Below are 20090 nucleotides of genomic sequence, written 5' to 3'. Positions count from 1 at the left end.
TGTTCTAAGATCTATCCGTACTTCATAATTGGAGCAATACGAACATCAAGTGCTTATATGCTTTGCCTTAAGTAACAAACAATAAATTAAGTAAAACATTTCACTTACAACCTTGCTTTTGGGGAAACATTATAGTTAAGTGAGGTGAATCGAACAGCCGTTTGAGCTTAAAAGAATCGTGTTAACATGATTCGAAAAAAACAAAAAAACTTTAAATAAACAGTGCAAGCAGATCCAAACACCATGTAGATCTATAGTATATTCAAACAAGCGGACTAACACTCCAGATAAAGAACATGTTTGACATATTGTTTTCCGTTAAATATTTCCCAACAACGATAGCGACACTATGTGAAGTGCATTTTAAAAAGATCAACTGATAGTATAATAACGTTCAAAACAGAACAAACATGAGGGGGGGGGGGGGGGGGCGGGCGATGTTACTTAATATCGGAGAAAACAAACATCACTCGCGAATCGTGAACGGTCCGCAGTAAGTTGGATAAAATCATTGATGCACATTGCGTATAACATTGTGAAAATTATTATTTCGACACACGTTAAAGTGAAGATATAAACAAGCAGTGTTGAACGGTTAACAGTCAGTTAGAATTTATGTGTGAAAGTTGTTTAAACAAATAAATTAATGAATCACTTTACTTGATTAAAGGATCTATATGTCGATGTTTATGATAATGCATACGAGATCGGATATCTATAATAACAACTCTATTTCACATACGTAACTATTTAAAAAAAAAATAAAATTAACAGTGTTAATTGAAAGTTACATATTGAATTCATCTTTATGTGTCGATCGTTTGTACTTGAACCTTCCTTGTGTCAAAATCGATTGTAGACAGTTTCCGCCATGCGAGGTTGAATTGAAGATATACATGCTATACACAACCGTTCAATCAACGCCGAAGACAAGCGTACTTGCTATTTAGCTACCTAATAACATCATGTGCGAATGAATCAAACTTACAACTAAGAATCATAACCAGTACACGTACGAGCTGTTTTTAGTATGATAGTTTTAACATCAAGTAATTAATGTTCGGGTCACTACACACGTTGCTCGATGGATGTATGGACTAATATCTGAATCCCTTGGAAATTACATTGAGGAAGAGGTTATAGCGGTTGAAGTGGGTACGCTGACTGTAAGATGTTCATACTGACTCTTGTGAGCATTTCGATTTTATCATGTAAGTATAACAGGATATATGAATACTTTTACCTTATATAGTTATAAATGAAATTATTATCGGTTTGATAAATACTGTATAGTATGGTTTTGTACATGTTATTTAGAAGAGAGGCTATGGTAATGGTTTAGCGCGAAAAATGCACGGGTTTTGTGTTTGAGATTTAGCGCGAAGCGCACGACTTTTTCGTTGTGTGGTATATATGATTTGCATATCTATTGAGTCGCCATTCGAGGTGTGTTGATGGGATGATGATGATGATACGGTTGATAATGATGATGATATGGTTGATAATGATGATGAGAATTTAAAAGTATTTTTAGAATATAGAATAATACATTTAGTCATAACTATGAGTAATTGCATTTTGCATTAAGTCATTGACTTATACACGACAGTCGTCGGGACAAAAATGTAATGCGATTTGTAGTGAACACACTTCAGTTTTTATGCAGAATATCAATTGTTTTGTGTAAAAGTCTAATTTGAACCGGAATTTTTGCAATCGAATATTCGATCGGTTTACGAATATTCGAATAAGCAGTCCAAACCCCAAATACATTCATACTTTATAAGCCGCAGAAGACTGGGCTTAATGCATGTGCGTAAAATGTCGTAACAGACTAGCCTGTGCAGTCCGCAAAGGCTCATCAGGGACGACACTTTCCGCTTGTATGGTGTTTTTTAGTTTCAAGGAAGTCCCTCCTTACCGAAAATCAAGTTTAGGCGGTAAGTGTCGTCCCTGATAAGCCTGTGCGGACTGCACAGACTAATCTGGGACGACACTTTACGCACATGCATTAAGCCCAGTTTTCTCAGAACAAGGCTCATATTAAATTGAATATTCAAATATCTATCAGTTCCTGTAAATTATTTGTTTGCATCATATAACGATGACCTGTTTACACAAACTTACAGGTTGTATAATAAACGTACCATAATCTATATACTTACAACATTTTAAGAAGCACGTATTGCCTATTTGATTTGCTCATCCCACGTTTTACGATTTTTTATACACGCGTGTATCTTGCCTTTTGATTTTTACTGTTGCTGTAACTCTCACACCCAAGATAAAACTGCCTACAACAAGCTTATTACCTAGCTTCTTCTCCCTATCAAAGTTATTGACCTTTTTTTAAGAAAAATAGGATCATTACCTGGTACACTGCTTCTTTTATAATCTGATACAAATCGAACTGCTTATAATATTTTCGAACGACCGATTGACTGTGCTGATGCTCGCAGGAATATCAATGCCCTGTGATAACGAAGTTCAAGAATGGTGCCAGGAGTAAAACACGCAATGAAGCTCACGAAGCTGGAGACATTCGATCACGTGCTATTTTGTATAACAAATGATTCCTGTTGAAACTATGGCAATTATTAGTTTTCGATAGATCTAGCTTTGACAAAGTTACTTTCTGTAAAATATTGCTTCTGATACATATCGATGAATAAAATAAAAATGCCAACCTTTAGATGGTATTCTAGAATTTCGTTTAAGTACATAGAATGCCAGGTTGTTTTCGCGTATGTTTTGATCAGCATTTATTTGAGAATACATGTGTATGTGCATTATGCGTATTCACTCATTATCCCCACGCTTTTTGAAAAAAAGGTGGGGATATTGTGGTTATCTCCGCCGTCCGTCCGTCTGTCTGTCCGTCCGTCCTGGCCACTATCTCCTCCTACACTAAAAGCACTAGAACCTTGAAACTTACACACATGGTAGCTATGAGCATATGTGCGACCCTGCACTATTTGGAATTTTGATCTGACCCCTGGGTCAAAAGTTATAGCGGTTGGGGTGGGGCCGCGTCAGAAATTATCACTCATTTTTTTAGGTTATTTTACATTTACTTCTTTATTTCTACACCGATTCACTTCAAATTGATACTGGACCTCTCTTATGACAATACGGTCAATCTCAACCATGCATGGCCCCATTCCCAACCCTGGGGCGCCCCGCCCACATAGGCCACACCCACCAAAAATTTCCATTTACTATAATTTTTTCATTTCTACACGGATTCACTTCAAATTGATACTGAACTTTTGTTATGACATTAGGGTCAATCTCAACTATGCATGGCCCCAATCCCAACCCTGGGGCGCCCGCCCACATAGGACACACCCACCAAAAAATTCCATTTACTATAATTTTTTCATTTCTACACGGATTCACTTCAAATTGATACTGAACTTCTCTTATGACAGTAGGGTCAATCTCAACTATGCATGGCCCCATAACCAACCCTGGGGCCCCGCCCACATAGACCACACCCACCCACAATTGCCTTTACTATAATTTCTTCATTTCTACACCGATTCACTTCAAATTGATATTGAACTTCTCTTATGACAATACAGTCAATCTCAACTATGCATGGCCCCATTACCAACCCTGGGGCGCCCCGCCCACATAGACCACATCCACCCAAAATTGCCTTTTACTATAATTTCTTCATTTCTACACCGATTCACTTCAAATTGATACTGAACCTCTCTTATGACAATACGGTCAATCTCAACTATGCATGGCCCCATTACCAACCCTGGGGCCCCGCCCACATAGACCACACCCGCCCAAAATTGCCTTTTACTATAATTTCTTCATTTCTACACCGATTCACTTCAAATTGATACTGAACTTCTCTTATGACAATACGGTCAATCTCAACTATGCATGGTACAATTACCAACCCTGGGGCGCCCTGCCCACATATGTCACACCCACCCTAAATTGCCTTTTACTATAACTTCTTCATTTCTACACCAATTCACTTCTAATTGATGATGAACTTCTCTTATGACAATACGGTCAATCTCAGCTATGCATGGCCCCATTACCAACCCTGGGGCACACCTAGGTCAAACATTCGGCGTGGGGATACGCGTCGGCCTCTGCCGCGCCATTTCTAGTTCCCTTATATATTGGTGCGCTATGATATTATATGTTTCATGTTTATACCACATGCGTACTGTTTTTTTTTCCGTGTTTAAATGATCTCTAGACGATTTAATTTCCTTAACAATATTAATTTATTTTCATGCCTATAAATTATAGTTCAGATTTATGTGTATATAAGTTAACTCTGTTTATCATGTGAATGTTTACTGTGCTGATCGTTACAGAATAGATATATATTGTACTGTGTATACATAGTACTCGTTTGCTTTTTGTTTATAACTGTAAACTCGTGTCTTATTATTTGTTAAGCTCTACATGTATTTGAGGGAAATAAAGTTATATATATATCCCGCAGCCCATTGGTAATGTGAGCTTCTGATACACATAAACATTTGGTTGTACCAACGGCGTCATATAAAGAAATGAGAAAACAGTATTAACAAGATTTTCGTTCGTGTGCTACGTAAACAATGTTTCGTTTTTGATGTTCCACCTGCCAATTTGCATCTTCCAACGCCTTTTTCAAATATCCTTACTCCTCGCTATGTTTACAAACAAATCGGCCACGACCCGATGTCCGCTCGTCCACGCACAGATATTAGTTAAAATATGTATGTTCAATAATCTCGCATACAAAGTAATAGACTGTGCGGGGCGTGATTGATACAATGGTTTTAACGAAGTGCATGTTTACAAAATAGAAAACAGAAAATATTCAAAATACACCTACGTGTATAATTTACTCAAATCCTGTTTAATGTTTAATGACATGGGTAATAATTGAGCCGCGCTCTGTGAAAGGGGCTTTAATGCATGCGCGTATAGTGTGTACCCATTTAGCCTGTGCAGTGCGCACAGGCTAATCAGGGACGACACCTTACGCTTAAACTTGATTTTCGATATGAAGAGTCTTTCTGTAAACGAAAAATATCATAAAAGCGGAAAGTGTTGTTCCGGATTAGCCTGTGCGGACTGAACATTTTGTAATGTGCACCAAATATAGGTTGCGTTTCTTGGTTGTTAATGTTATCAGCAACTCCATAAATACATCGTAGACTTGTTGTTATTCACGTTTATTACCTTTCATTTTCAAAATTGATAAGACTTTATATTAAATTAACTCATTTTGTCACTGTGAATAGTTCTACGTTAATCATTTAATAAAAGAATCTCATGCCTTTGATTTAAATCATTGCTTGTATCGACAGTTGTTAACATTGCTGTTCTCATGGTTAATCATAGGCTATGACAGATAAATGATGTCATGGTGTGTATTCACTCAGTTTATATGATAATATAAAAGCAGTAGTTAATATGATTCCAGATGTGTGCGAGGCCAGTGCTGAAGGAGTAGGCCAAGAATGGCTTCTCTCCCGGCACCGAAGAGAGGTATAAAGCGCCAGTATTGACACACACCTATACATGTATATATATATATTTCAACCGCTTATTTATACCTAATGAATGGAATGTGGGTATTAGAGGATAGCTTTTTTTATTATCCGCCAGTCCTTGAGTACGCCCGTAACACTTCTTTGTTCGCTTCGTATCTCCTGAACCTTTGACGGACTTGCATGAAACTTACAACCTATGTTAAGGGCAATTCACGTTGTTTATTAGGCATTTGTTGTTTTTTCCCGAAGTAAAGGTCAAGGTCACTGTTAAATGTCTTAAATATTAGCCCCAGTCATCGTGTCCCTTTCATTCGATTAGTCCCATTTAAGGATTTTCTTCAAGCTTGCCTCAAACGCTCAAGACATTGGAACAATGTGAAGAAGGCATGGGTAAGTTATGCTAGCTCAATGTCAATGACGTACTTCAATGTCAAAGGTCTGAATCTGCATTGTCGTCCCCGCTTCATATCTCTTATACCGTTTTAAAGATTTTCATGAATATTGCATCAAATGCTTAGGGCATTTAGATGTTTTGACGGCTAGAAGCATTCATGCCAACTCAAGGTAAATATTATCATAAAGGTCGAATAGTTTGTTTCCATCACTGTGCCAACTCCTTTCCGTTTAAAAATTCTCATGAAACTGTTGAAAAATGTTCAGATCGCGCAGACGAATGTGCAATCACGCTGATCCACGATTACGTTTTTTACTGCAAGGTCGAAGGTTTCAGCCTTCATTTTTGATTCCGCTCCACATCTTCTATTATCTTAGTTTAAATGTTCTACTTAATGAGACGATGAGCTGAAAGCATGTGCCAGTCACGTTGGTCCCAAGTCAGGGTTAATCTTCAATGTCCCATTAAAACAATATGCATAAGGCATTCGTCTGTTACGTCAAGCTCAAGGTCCGTAGCATACTTCAAAATATTGACCCTTGTGTTTACTCAATATGTCCAATATTTAAGGGCGTTGAAATGATGTGCGGAAATCAGTGATCAGCCGACCCGACTCAAGGTTAGGTTACACTTGAACATTAATAGTTTCGCATTCATTATATCGATATGCATCACAACCCATTCACCCAATGAGGATTTTTATGATCGGTAAAAACGTTCAAAAGGCGTCCAGAATCAACGAGTAAATTACGTGGACTCGAAACCAATGTCATCTCTTTTACGGTCAGAAGAATATCTGCCTACGGCTGCGGGCTCCCTTTCTTGGGCTTCCTTTATTTGCTGATTATTAGAATAGAATATTTACCTGTCAAATAAAGATTCGGCTTACCAACTGATGAATGTGTGATATAACCAGAGCTATTAAACTCCGATCAAGTTTGCGTGAGAGTGGACATAAGCATTCCGATAACTGATATAAAATCACACGTTTTTAATGTGTCTTGTTCTGGGAAAATTGAGCAAAATGCGCGTAAAGTGTCGTCCAAGATTAACCTGTGCAGTCCGCACAGGCTAATCAGGGACGACACTTTCCAATTTAATAGTCTTTTTCGTTTAAAGGAAGTCCCTTTTTACCAAAAATCTAGTTTAAGCGGAAAGTGTCGTCCCTGATAAGCCTGTGCGGATTACACAGGCTAATCTGGGACGACACTTTACGCACATGCATTATGCCCATTTTTCTTAGAACAAGACGCATATTATTATCGAATTGTTCTTGATAACCCTCACCTGAAAGCTTGTTGTAACCTTTCAGTAGTAATTTGAATCTTCAACTGTCATCAACAGATAAGGCTCGCAAACAATATCTCTGGCTGCTATGTCATCCTACTTATTTCCCGATGAATGTAGATGATATAAACGCGCGTTTTTTAACTTCTTAAGTCCTATTATAATAATAAAGCGAAACCATTTACTACAATTCATGAGTGATTATAATCAAATTAATGTCCTTTAAGGTAAGATGCGCAAACAAGTACGGCGAGATTACTACTGGACACACGGCCTGCCTCCCCAGGTCCAGCATGTTGCGAACAAGCGGTAATCGTTTGTAGATTGTTTTCTTTCCTTATGACATACATGAGACGCATTTAAAGGGGCCCTTTCACGTTTCGGTAAATTGACAAAATTAAAAAAAAAGAGTTTTTGATTCGCACATTTTCGTTGTAGTTATGATATTCACGAGGAAACAGTAATACTGAACATTTACCATGCATTATATGCATATTTTGACGATTTAAAAACCTGAAAATTATATAGCGTTGCATCGCGAAACAAATTATTTGGAGAGTTTTGTTGTTGTCGTTATATTTTTTTGATACTTCGAAAATTGCTTATATATAGTATAAAATTCATTATTCATTGTATAGGCGAGGATGGCCGAGTGGTCTAACCGATAGATTTACTCCATGGGTCAGTGGTTCGAGCCCAGTTGAGTTTTTAACCAGGTTTTCCGAAGGAAAAAACTGGTTATTAGATTGGCGAATGTCGGCGGTCGGGCGGGCGGACGGGCTGGTGGGCTGGTGGGCGAGCTTGCGGGCGGGCGTGCAGAACAAGCTTGTCCGGGCCATAACTTTGTCATTCATTGTGAGATATTAAAATCATTTGGCACATTTGTTCACCATCAATACACGATGTATCGCGCGAAAGAATTACGTCGATATCTCCAAGGTCAAGGTTACACTTTGAGTTCAAATGTCAAAAATGGCCATAAATGAGCTTGTCCGTGTCATAACTATGTCATTCATTGTGAGATTTTAAAATCATTTGGCACATTTGTTCACCTTCATTGGAAGGTGTGTCGCGCGAAACAATTACGTCAATATCTCCAAGGTCAAGGTCGCCACGACAAATAATAGATTGATTTTGAAACAACGGGGGTAACTTTGAGCAATAAGTAACAATGCACATTTTGAGTTTTATCAGATTTTTTTTTTCAAATTGAAATCAAGGTCGCCACGAGTAAAAATAGATTGAATCTTACACAAGGGGGGTAACAATGCACATTTTGAATTTCTCCCTTTATCAGAATTTTATTCAAATTGAAAACCTGGTTTTGTGACAATTTTGTCCCTTTCTTTTTCTTTAATTTAATTGTTTTTTTTCTGTAGCTTTTAAGATCCAATGTTTATATTTATCAATATAAAGCATTTAATGACAAACTTCAAAACATGCAAAATTTGTGAAAAGGTCCCATTAAGCGCTATGAGTGAATCATGGACTGAATGCTTGATATCGCCATAGTCTGTAGATTCGTCTGTTTCTTGTATTGGATGTTATTGCACCGTCGAATGACACATATTTAATCAATATCAACGTCTCTGGACTGTCTGTAGATTTGTACGCTGCAATCCCAAGTTATTTTATTGATGATTTTGAAATTTTTTTTTTACGGCTGTCACCTTCTCCGCTTAAAGTATCTTATGCATGCATTGTTGACACCGATTGCCGATGCGCTATCGGACTGATGGTATCCGTTGAACACATGAATAAATGTCATGCACACAAATAAAATTGTGCGTAGATAATTTATCAACAAATGTCTATACCGACTGAGCAAGTGTGATATTCACAAACCAGTACGTGTGCAACAGTTTCACATACACCATATTCACAACTTTAACTTGTCGATGATTAAGGATGGAATATTTTGGTGCCTACGTGAGGTAAATTATACGATTTAGTGATTCCACATTAAGTTACATGTGTTTGTTCAGGTTTAGAACCCGGCGAACAGGAGTCGATTATAGCGACCCACAACACGGCCCGGCGTGGTGTCAATCCCCCGGCTTCTAACATGCAGATGATGGTGGGTACCTACCAGCAATGAATAGCATATGACATCTTCAGGCTGTCAAGCGGTCATACTTTTTCCTACTTTTTCCTACTATTTCCTACTTTTTCATCAGGATCCTACTTTTTCCTATTTTTTTACCAAATCTTCCTACTATTCCTACTTTTTCATTTTCAATGGAGAATATTTTTTTTTAAAGAGTTTACTAAGTAAACTTGCAGGATGAATGAATCTATGGCATGACTGTATCCCTGTTAATGTGCATTCATCTAGATGAGACCTGACAACCAATGCTGACTGTCTGCTAGCACCTCTTCAGGAGCATAAATATTTATTTCTTATGTAACTTTTAAAATTATTGACAATTTTTTTTTTAAAGTAACAATAGTGCCTTGTTTACTTCCTTAGCATTTGTACACTGCAGACTTCACTACCTTACACAGTTCCCAGTGATGCAAGAGCTGAGGGAACCCATTGTTTATTCCAGTTTTATTTTGTTTCCATTGACAACAATTTGACCAAACCTTATGCATGTTTACATGATATTGCTGTTTGGAATGTAGAGATATAGAGATACATGCATTGTATGAGTGGTTATGTAATATGGAATTTATTACACAAGTTATTGGAAAAAAGATAAAACTGATGCTTTGCCGAGTTTTCATCATTTACAAATATAATGTAATAAATTCTGTATTACATGACAACGGATATGATGTTCTATTGATATCATAGGTACATCATGTTTAGTAATTAAAGATAAATGCACAGAGCCTAAATGCCCCGATACATTTTTATGCTCCCGGTAGGGTGGCATATTGCAGTTGTACTGTCAGTCCGTTTGTCTGTCTGTCTGTGTGTGTGTGTCCGTCCGAAAACTTTAATATGGGCCATAACTTTTGCAATATTGAAGATAGCAACTTGATATTTGGCATGCATGTGTATCTCATGAAGCTGCACATTTTGAGTGGTGAAAGGTGAAGGTCGTCCTTCAAGGTCAAAAGTTAAAAAATACAATCCAAGGGAAGTAATAAGCTTTAAAAGGGAGATAATTTCTAAACCTGCCAAATGATATATTGAAATTTTATTTCAAAGCTGCGCAATAGTGGGCATTGTGTTTGGGACAAACACAATTCTTGTCTAATGATGCCATAGCTAGTGAGGTAACTTCAAGGTGTTAAAGCGAAGTATTAAAATTATTAAACGGCATTATTACACTCCCGCAAAGTCATCAATAATGTAAAAGCCATTATTTGAAACTGGAATAAACAATGTAGTGCAACTGTTTCATTGCCCAATCAATGCTGTCATAAAAGATGTCAGGTGATAAGGTCCTATCTCCAGTTGCATAATCTGCTCTGCAATGACCAGTCATTTTGAATGTAACTTAAGTCATTATAACTGCACCCTATTGTCAATTTAAAGGTTTCACAATGTAGCTGTAGCAGAGCATTTACACTGCTTTATATACTAGTATTAATCTTGTACAACAAGTTGGTGTATCACTAAATAAATTTGGTCTTCTGCTTAAGGATATAACATGCACAATATAATTACCATTTTTATATCGATACACAGAAGACCTCTAACCACTTATTTGATGATACACCAAAATGAACAGCATCTAATTACATGTATACTTCTTTATCAGGGTAGCTTTGCTTGAAACTTAATTATCATAGATACACTATAAGTGCTAAAATTCCTAGTGGGAAAACAAAGTTTAACCCTTCATGGATGGAGAAGTTGGACAACAGTGGAAAACACTGGGATCATGGTGCAAGAGAGATACCGGCAATGAGTTTGCAAGATATTGTACTGTCTGAATGAAGTCCATCTTGTAGTAATTCTGGTGCTAATCAACTTATAAGTCATGCAGATGGATAAAAACACAAGGAAAACATGAAATACATGCATGATAATTCACAAAAGCGTTTGTTTGGAAGTGCCAAAAAGCCAAGCAGCTCTCAGGGTTGTGGGGATAAATCTATCTGTATGCAAGTACATCCATCACACAAGGAACAGGTACAAGCTGAAAAAGGAACAGGCTGAAATCTTCTGGGCCCTTAAGGTAGCTTCAAGTGGGTATCCATACAGAACATGTGATGGCACTCCTGCTCTGTTTCAAGCTATGTTTCCTGGACCTGTGTCTAAAAAATAAGTATAATGTATTCCTACTTTTGAGGGAAAAGTTCCTACTTTTTCCTACTTTTTTCCTACTTTTCTTGCAAAAGTAGTTCCTATTTTTTCCTACTTTTTGAAAAAAGGTCACTTGACAGCCTGCATCTTAGATTTTAATTTAAATAAATCAGCATTAAGAACAATGCTTTTAATATGATATTTTCTAATACCGAGCGTACTCAATACAAATTACATGATTTTCAGTTTAATTTATAATATCCTACATAATACTTATTTTTCAAAAAGTTTTCCGCACACATTAATTTCTGCTGATATTTCAGAGTTGGGACGAGTCCTTAGCAAATATTGCCCAAAGATGGGCAGAAAACTGCGCCGCTAACAATCATGATAACGATTACAAGAGGACCGATTTCGGTACGTCAGATGCCATTAATCGCGCGTCAAATTATATTGTTTTGTTGTTGTATTTCGGTACGTCAGATGCCATTAATCGCGCGTCAAATCATATTATATTGTTGTTGTATTAATTCTTTTACATTGTAGATAACAATTGTTTAACGCATTAATACAATAGTCAGTAAAACACCCCTAAACAATGCGTTTCTATTGCACGGTACAATAAATAATTCTTTGAAGGCGGCTTCTCATTTTCTCGTAAAATAAAAACATCCAAATAATTTGTGTTTGACAAATACATGTATATGCAAATCCTCATTTAAACTATTGCTCGTTTGCTGTACGTGACTTGCTTCCGGATACCTCGCGGCTATTTTGTCAGTTTTGCAGGACTGCAAAACCCCAATATTATGCAGTTACCATTCGATGTCAATTTTATTTGATTTTACGTGTACCTGTGCGTGTGTGAGGGCTGTTAACCCATTTTTGGATAGTGTCTAGAAAAAAAAGCCTTGGCAAACAGCGTTGACCAAGCTGAGACGCCGCATGATGCGGCGTCTCATCAGGGTCTGCGCTGTGTTTTAAGGAATTTCTGTTAGAAATATTATAACTATAGAAATAAATATAATAGGCATCCGTTATTTTGAAAATAAATTGATCCAATTTAGAAGGATTGGAGAGTCCACTAGGCATAAATGGGTTAAATGCTCTAGTAATGTGTGTTTTTGTTTGGTAATTGGTTCCTTGGCATAAATAAAGAACCTGTATGCAAAACGAGATTGTTCTCTTGCTGATTAAACTGTATGTTCGAATGTGTTAACTAGTATGTTTTTAGGTACAATATAGGTTCGTATGCATCACATTGGCTTGCATTCTGGCAATACGTCGACTATTTTTCGTCTTCTTCAGGGCGCCTGTCTGTTGGCCAGAACCTGGCCTGGGGTAGTTACAAGCTGGGCTGGAGCAAGGCCATCTCCCTGTGGGAAAACGAGAAAAAGGACTACACGTTCGGTGGCGCCAATAGCGGCAAGGTGGTGGGGCACTATACTCAGGTAAGCGACATGGGGTAGGCGAACGAGTCGAGGAAGAAATTGTTTAAACTAGAAAAACCTTCTATTGCATCGAAATAGTTTAAACACAAGTAGCTCTGTCTTCTATCGCTTTTGTCCGAGGATTAAAGTAAGTTGTTTGTAGTATTTACAATCTTTAATCATTAAGCAATAACAATAATTGGTAATAGTGAAACTTCATCCTTGGTAGATGTTACAACTGATCGACTATACTATTGGCTTTTACAAAATCATAATATGCTTTATTAATGTGCGTTTAACACCTCTTTGTTTGTAAACAATCTGATCAGTAAATGCTTGCGGCTTAAATAATCAAATAGCACACATAGGGTCGAGATATCATAGACTTACCCTGTTTCCAGATGGTGTGGGCGAACTCATCAAAAGTAGGCTGTGGATATGCCGACTGCAACAGCCAGCACTATTACGTGTGCAACTATGGCCCAGGGTAAGTTCGGAACTGTTTAAGCAACTTTGTGAGAATTCGCAATCTCTAAAAATGGAACAAATTAATTTTTATAGACTAGTTATTTTAATCCAGGATCATCTTTGTTATTTATATAAGCGGTTGCCCATTATACCAGTAGTTACATGTAATACCATTGGTTACTTGTTGATGTCAGCGGCTACTCGTCGATCAGCTATGAAACAATTAATCACAGATCATTTGTTGTAGCAATGGCAACACTTTGTGCCAAATGGCCAATCTTTGTTCAAATGGTTAAACGTTGGATCAGTGATGCCTCGATCATTTTCCAGTGGCTACTCGTTATAATCCATATTACTCGTAATATCAGTGGTTACTGGCTGTACATTTTGTCACGATTAATACATATAACGTTAAAGCTGATATCGCTGGTTACACATTAACCGGGCGGTTACCCGTTTAACAAATTCCCACTCGTTATACAAGTGATAACATGTTCCAGACCTTACATGATGCTTGTTCACTATTTGTATATCTTACAGAGGTAATTTTCACAATCAGCTGCCCTACGCACTTGGGACAACGTGTTCCGCGTGTTCCAATCGCTGTACTAATGGACTATGTGGTAACATTTTCTTCATCACTGTCTAATAAATAATGCAAATGAAATTGCTTCGAAATGCAATACAATTGGAGATGTGCGAATAATCAGTATAAAATTATATGGTTCATTATTCAGTTCATTGTCTTAATAAAGCCCTTTAAAACAGATCTTCCTTTTTAACCAGTATGATCAATTGATAACATTCTTATATGTTGCCCATTAACAAAAGACTTTGGTTAAGAGGGAATGGACGACCTCATCAAAGTTCATAAAAACTAAGGTTAAATCAAACCAATTAACCTTCGATAAAAAATGAAGAAAAATAACGAGTCGAATAATTGATATAAGCAAGTAAATACTTTTAAGCTTTACATAGTTAAACACTAAGATTGTACAATTTCGGAATTCCTGGCATTCCCACGCTTTATATTACAATTTAACTACTCGGTATCGAAGCTATATAACTGCCCTTATATAGAAGAGCATTAACAGAATTTTTATGCCCCCGGATCGAAAGATCGGGGGTATATTGTTTTTGGCCGGTCTGTCATTGTATGTGTGTGTGTGTGTGTGTCCCAAAACTTTAACCTTGGTCATAACTTTTGCAATATTCAAGATAGCAACTTGATATTTGGCATGCATGTGTATCTCATAAAGCTGCACATTTTGAGTGGTGAAAGGTCAAGGTAATCCTTCAAGGTCAAAGGTAAAAAAAAACAAATTCAAAAACTTTAGCCAAAACTTTAACCTTCTTCATAACTTTTGCAATATTGACGATAACAACTTGATATTTGGCATGCATGTGTATCTCATGGAGCTGCAAATTTCGAGTGGTGAAAGGTCAATGTCAAGGTCATCCTTCAAGGTCAAAGGTCAAATTTATGGCTTCAAAGCGGCGCAATAGGGGGCATTGTGTTTCTGACCAACACATCTTTTGTTCATTTATGTATGTGACAAATAATTTTTGAACGATATTTTCTTCTTTTTAATTTATCATTTTATTCTCTTCACATATACGTATAGATAAGTCGTATATATTACTTTAACATGTGGTCATTTGGAACAGATTCATGAAAAGAAAAGACAAATTTAAATAGTGAAGTTTACATAAGTTCTCAAGATTGTTTTTGTCTATTGTGTGCAAATGATTATTTGACTATACGTTAAATCGATACTTTGTAAAAAATTATCAGGAAAAATATTTCCGAAACACAGTTATTTATACGGATATTTAATCTGGCTTATTTTCCGAGAGTATGTATCAGTTATGTCGCTTGTGTTTTGTGATGTGAAATAATGCAATATCGAGATAAATACTTAAAGTAGGGACAATCGGCCGTCTTTATATTCCTGTTATTATATACACTCATCATGTTTATTTCGAAACATATCAGTGCGTATGTTGCGATGCAGCGTGTATAAATATCGAAAAGTAGTGCGGCGTGGAGGGTCATACATGAGCGTGGAGAAGATATTGTCATGACACGAATCATATGGCGTATCATTTGGGTCATATGATTCGTGTCATGACAATATCTAGAGTAGGGACAATCGGCCAGCTTTATATTCCTGTTATATATACACTCATCATGTTTATTTCAAAACATATCAGTGCGTATGTTGCGATGCAGCGTGTATTAATATCGAAAAGTAGTGCGGCGTGGAGGGTCATACATGAGCGCGGAGAAGATATTGTCATGACACGAATCATATGGCGTACCATTTGGGTCGAAAGTCAAAAAGACCTTCTAGGTAAAAAGAGAAATGTACTTCGACGTACAATATGTACGTCGAAGTACAAACATTGTACTTCGACGTACACAATGAAGTGCACTTCAAAGTATATATTTGTACGTCGAAGTACATTTTGTACTTCGACGTACATATTTGTACTTCGACGTACAAAATTTCTGAACAACCAATCAAAACTCTCGTCTCTTGAGCCGCGTTTCCTTCGGATTTATTCATAATAAAGGTTTAAAAATCTCCTTTTTAATTGAGGACAAAATGAATAAAAATATAAAAATTGAAAAAACAGTTTCAAGTATTTAATGCCTTGAAATAGCTTATATGCCAATTTAAAGAAGATTCAAGGTTACCTTTTTTAAAATTAAAATTATCAAGCACATTGTGAGTATTTATTGACCATGCGGGGCGGAGTATCAAGGTCCAGCGCATTACTGTGTAGGAAATTCCCAACCAGTGTTTTTTTACCTATATGGGAATGGTGGCGGGGCCCGTACAAAGGGGAAAAACGCGCGGTTTTTAGAAGGGGAAAATTAAAAATTTACTCTTTTATATGTAATGATATTTATTATATGAATACACATTTATGCATGAATGTAATACTCATAGCTGAATGTCTTTGTCCTTTTTCTTAAATATATATCAATGTTTTTTTCAACATTAGTTTCAGACAGTTCAGCCTTCATGCACAGTCTTAGTTTTCCTAGCCATTTTGAGTCTAATTGGGTTTTTTAAATCGATAAAATGGAAAATTTGAGCATTTTTTTATCAATAAAATGGACCAAATTGGAATGTTTTATCAACGAATATTGACACAATATAGATACATCAGGCCTTTCCCTAGCCATTTTGGGGAAAAATGCAATTCATGTTAAATTAACTGATTTGGGAAAAACTAACTTAATATAACTCTTTATAATAATTCAAAATCATATTAATTATAGTTATATACTTTATTAGTTGTTTATGAAATAAATTTGAGATATATTAGGACTCAACATTAACCGAAAAACCAACTTGCCCTACCGGGCCAAAATCTACTTGCACTGAACGTAAAGCAACTTGCCCAAACATGAAATATCACATCAACTGTAAACCTCATATTGTTTAATAAACCAAAATGATACACCACTAAACCTTTTTTTATTTTTGAACATTTAACAAAATGATTACAGCAATTAAAGTTATAAAATAACTTGCCCTGACCCAACTTTTACTTGTCAGGGGCAATAGGACAACCTTTAATGTTGAGCCCTGTATATTTATCATAAGACAGTTATTTAAAAAAACAACATTTTTTTTACTTTTGGAGGGGATTTTTTTTCTACAAAATGGGGGAAAAATATATACTCATTTTTGAGGGGAATGGGGCCAAATATCGGCCCCAAAATTGCCATAAAAAACACTACCAACGGTAACCAAACAGTAACCAAACGATTAAGGGTCGGTAAAAACTGTACCTCGACGTACAGTTTTGTACGTCGAAGTACAATGTTTGTACATTTCTCTTTTTGCCTATAGTAGGTCTTGTTGACTGTCGACCCAAATGGAATGCCATACGAATCATTCATCGATGATTCATGCATTTTGGTAATATTATTAACAAAAATTAAATATACAAATTTAGTTCCTTCTTTACTATCGTCTAGACTGTGGCAGGTTGGTGTGCCTCAACGGAGGGACGCTGGACTTGAAACAGTGCAAATGTACCTGCCTGAAACCATTTCACACGCAACCAAATTGTGCACGTGAGTATTGTGTCCACTAACGATAAGTCAGGTAATACTTTATCAATTATTAGTCGATGTTTTTTGTTTTATTCAGTTTTTGTTACAATGCTATATTAAATGTTCATTGTTTAATATTTGTGTAAAACCCAAATATGTAAATGATTATTGCTGACTGCAGGGTGTACTTTTAATTGTTTGTTTACATTTTTTCAGTGGTTTTGTTGTTCTGTTGCATAAGTATGAGATGTGAATAAAGTAACATATGTACCTGTTTAGTTTAATTTTAATTTACACATGTATTTGATATCAAACTTTTTATGTTTATGACTTTGTATGGCGCAACTTAAATAGTCTTTGTGCATACTGTCGTAATGGTACCAGGATTGTTGTTGAAATAAAATTGGGAAAATTCTTTTACTCAATTCAATTTTTATTACAAAAAAAACTCAACAAGAATTTGAAGATCCATATGAATTGTTAGGACTTTCTTGCAGTGAACTGCACGGGCGCACAAGATAACAACTATTGTCAACGCGGATGGTCGGGAAAGTGCGAGGTGTACTCCAACATACCATATGAATGTCCCAACATGTGCAAGTGGTGTCCATTTGCGGGTAATTATTTAAATTACATCAGAACAATTCCAACATCTACAGACACCATCAGAACGACTTTTACAAAATGAACTACCACCACCGCCATATCATTGTCACAACAACAACACCGCAACCTCTACAACAACACTATCTTCATCACCATGATCATCAACACCAATACAAGTACATCTCCACCATATCTCCTTTACCAAAACACAATCGCTACCGTAAGCCACAAGTAAACCACCATCGTCATCATACCATCAACTAAACGACCATGATAGATGCAGTGATCCGACTGCACAACAACATCGCGACCGCTACAATCACTACCAAATATTAAAATACCCGTTCATAACACACAGACCTTATATCTATTTCATATATTTACATTGATACACACATGTTATGGATGCACATAAAAGTATATTTTTTTTATGTTTCAGACGCAAAATTTGACAACAATGCAAAATTTTACAACGATGGAAATAGATCAGCATCATCTCCAAACATGATTACGACACTTGTTATTGCTATGGTAGTTTGTGCATTTGACTAAACGCTCATTTTCCATGCAAGTTGTTTTTCACTTTATATATGCCATCGTCTTGCTCAACCGTATATAGTATTAGCATGAATCCACTTTGTAAAATATAAAGATTTTGTGTTGGAAGGTGGGTGATAATATATGTATGTTGAGCGGCGTTCTGTGAAAAGTGTGTATACTGCTATGTGTAAAGGGTCGTACCCGATTAGCATGTACAGTACGCACATGCTAATCAGGGACGACACATTCCGCCTAAACTTGATTTTTGCAAAGAAGAGACTTTCCTGGAAAGAAACAAATCATAAAAGCAGAAAGTGTCGTCCCTGATAAGCCTGTGCGGACTGCACAGGCTAAACTGGTTTTATACTTTACGCACAGGCACTAAACACCTTTTTCACAAAGCACAACCCATCTACATATGTTTTGATAAGCCGAATGATAGTTTGTTATTGACATGTCTTCTCCGTTTACTGAAATTTTAGGCATATTGAGACTTTTAACATACACTAAGAATTTAATTTAGTGGTAGTTTATTGTCGCTGTTCGTTTCATTCATATCTGGCAAAATTATTATGTTAAAATTTTAAACGAACTCTGGATTTGAAAAATGTATCGAAAGCGTAACAATGATTGCCATAGAAAAGCTCTCACAAGATTTAGACTAAGTGCTCCCTCATTAGAAAATGAATCTGCTAGACACACTAACTTTGAATGAAAAGCAGGAAATGTGAACTGTGTAGCAGTAAAATGATTGAATAAAAATATTACTTGTTATATTTATGCATACGTTAACGAGATTTTAGACTCAAGTATTACTTATTACAATCATTTTACACCGTCTGCAGGTTTACATCCAGAATTAACGCTAGACAATTAAAACTATGTATACTTTTATTTACAATTCTATGTTATGATCTTGCTGGTCCGCTACTGTGTTGCTTATTGATAATACTAAAAATGTTGACACATTATTTATTAACTTTTTCATTTAATTATCTAGTTATCTATAATGATTTGTGTTTAGTTTTTCATTTGTGTGGTCATCTTTATGCATATTTGATTAGTAAGTGGCCATTACTTGGTAACTCTGCCAATAAACTTACTGCTTTTTTTAATTTGACATATGTACAATATGGTACATCGACCAATGTAGCAATGCCTTTTGATGGAGTCATATCATACAAGTATAATATAAGTATGTCTGTATATATATATATATAGTGTTTTATTATTTACAATATCATGCAATCTTTTGTAACTACATCATAGTGCAATTTTTGTTTGTAGTGTTTTGTCCTGTTTTGTTTATTGTGCTTGGACCTGGCATCCATCGAAATAAAATTACCAGTTGATGTATTTGTTAAATCTGTCATGGGAGACAAACAGTCGTAAACATTGTATCGCACGTGGATGGGTTATCTTTGCTTTAAGTCAATGATTATTGTATTCTCAAATCTATTCTGGTCAAGTAATGCTAAACAATCTAACCCATCTATGCCTAGCGTATAGAAAAGGGCCCTGGCAAACAGCGTAGACCCAGATGAGACGCCGCATGATGCTGCGTCTCACC

At 36.3% G+C, this 20090-nt stretch overlaps 1 protein-coding gene across 3 annotated transcripts; it reads left to right on the top strand.

The window, feature by feature from the left end:
* The first annotated feature begins 435 nt into the window (after nucleotides 1-435).
* On the top strand, nucleotides 436-19872 carry LOC127868331 (cysteine-rich venom protein VAR8-like). 3 transcript variants are annotated; one of them, XM_052409988.1, is made up of 11 exons: nucleotides 436-1211; nucleotides 5435-5514; nucleotides 7428-7509; nucleotides 9186-9277; nucleotides 11725-11818; nucleotides 12710-12852; nucleotides 13233-13318; nucleotides 13840-13922; nucleotides 17297-17395; nucleotides 17872-17991; nucleotides 18420-19872. In XM_052409988.1, the coding sequence occupies exons 1-11, from the start codon at nucleotides 1172-1174 to the stop codon at nucleotides 18530-18532; spliced, it is 1032 nt and encodes a 343-aa protein (XP_052265948.1). In that variant the 5' UTR covers nucleotides 436-1171; the 3' UTR covers nucleotides 18533-19872. The 3 variants fall into 3 exon arrangements, with proteins under 3 accessions (XP_052265948.1, XP_052265950.1, XP_052265949.1); XM_052409990.1 differs by having other exon boundaries at nucleotides 438-1166; nucleotides 5450-5514; XM_052409989.1 differs by having other exon boundaries at nucleotides 438-1211; nucleotides 5450-5514.
* Nucleotides 19873-20090: the final 218 nt, after the last annotated feature.

This window comes from Dreissena polymorpha, chromosome 2 (assembly GCF_020536995.1).
Source record: "Dreissena polymorpha isolate Duluth1 chromosome 2, UMN_Dpol_1.0, whole genome shotgun sequence".
NCBI classification, from domain to species: Eukaryota; Metazoa; Mollusca; class Bivalvia; order Myida; family Dreissenidae; genus Dreissena; species Dreissena polymorpha.
This window is presented reverse-complemented; position numbering and strand designations above follow the sequence as displayed.

Excerpts from the sequence above, each read along its gene's own strand:
- LOC127868331 (XM_052409988.1), top strand. The coding sequence starts at position 1,172 with ATGTTCATACTGACTCTTGTGAGCATTTCGATTTTATCAT. Across the intron at positions 11,819-12,709 it reads TTACAAGAGGACCGATTTCG|GGCGCCTGTCTGTTGGCCAG; the intron begins GTACGTCAGATG and ends CGTCTTCTTCAG. Across the intron at positions 17,396-17,871 it reads CACGCAACCAAATTGTGCAC|TGAACTGCACGGGCGCACAA; the intron begins GTGAGTATTGTG and ends ACTTTCTTGCAG.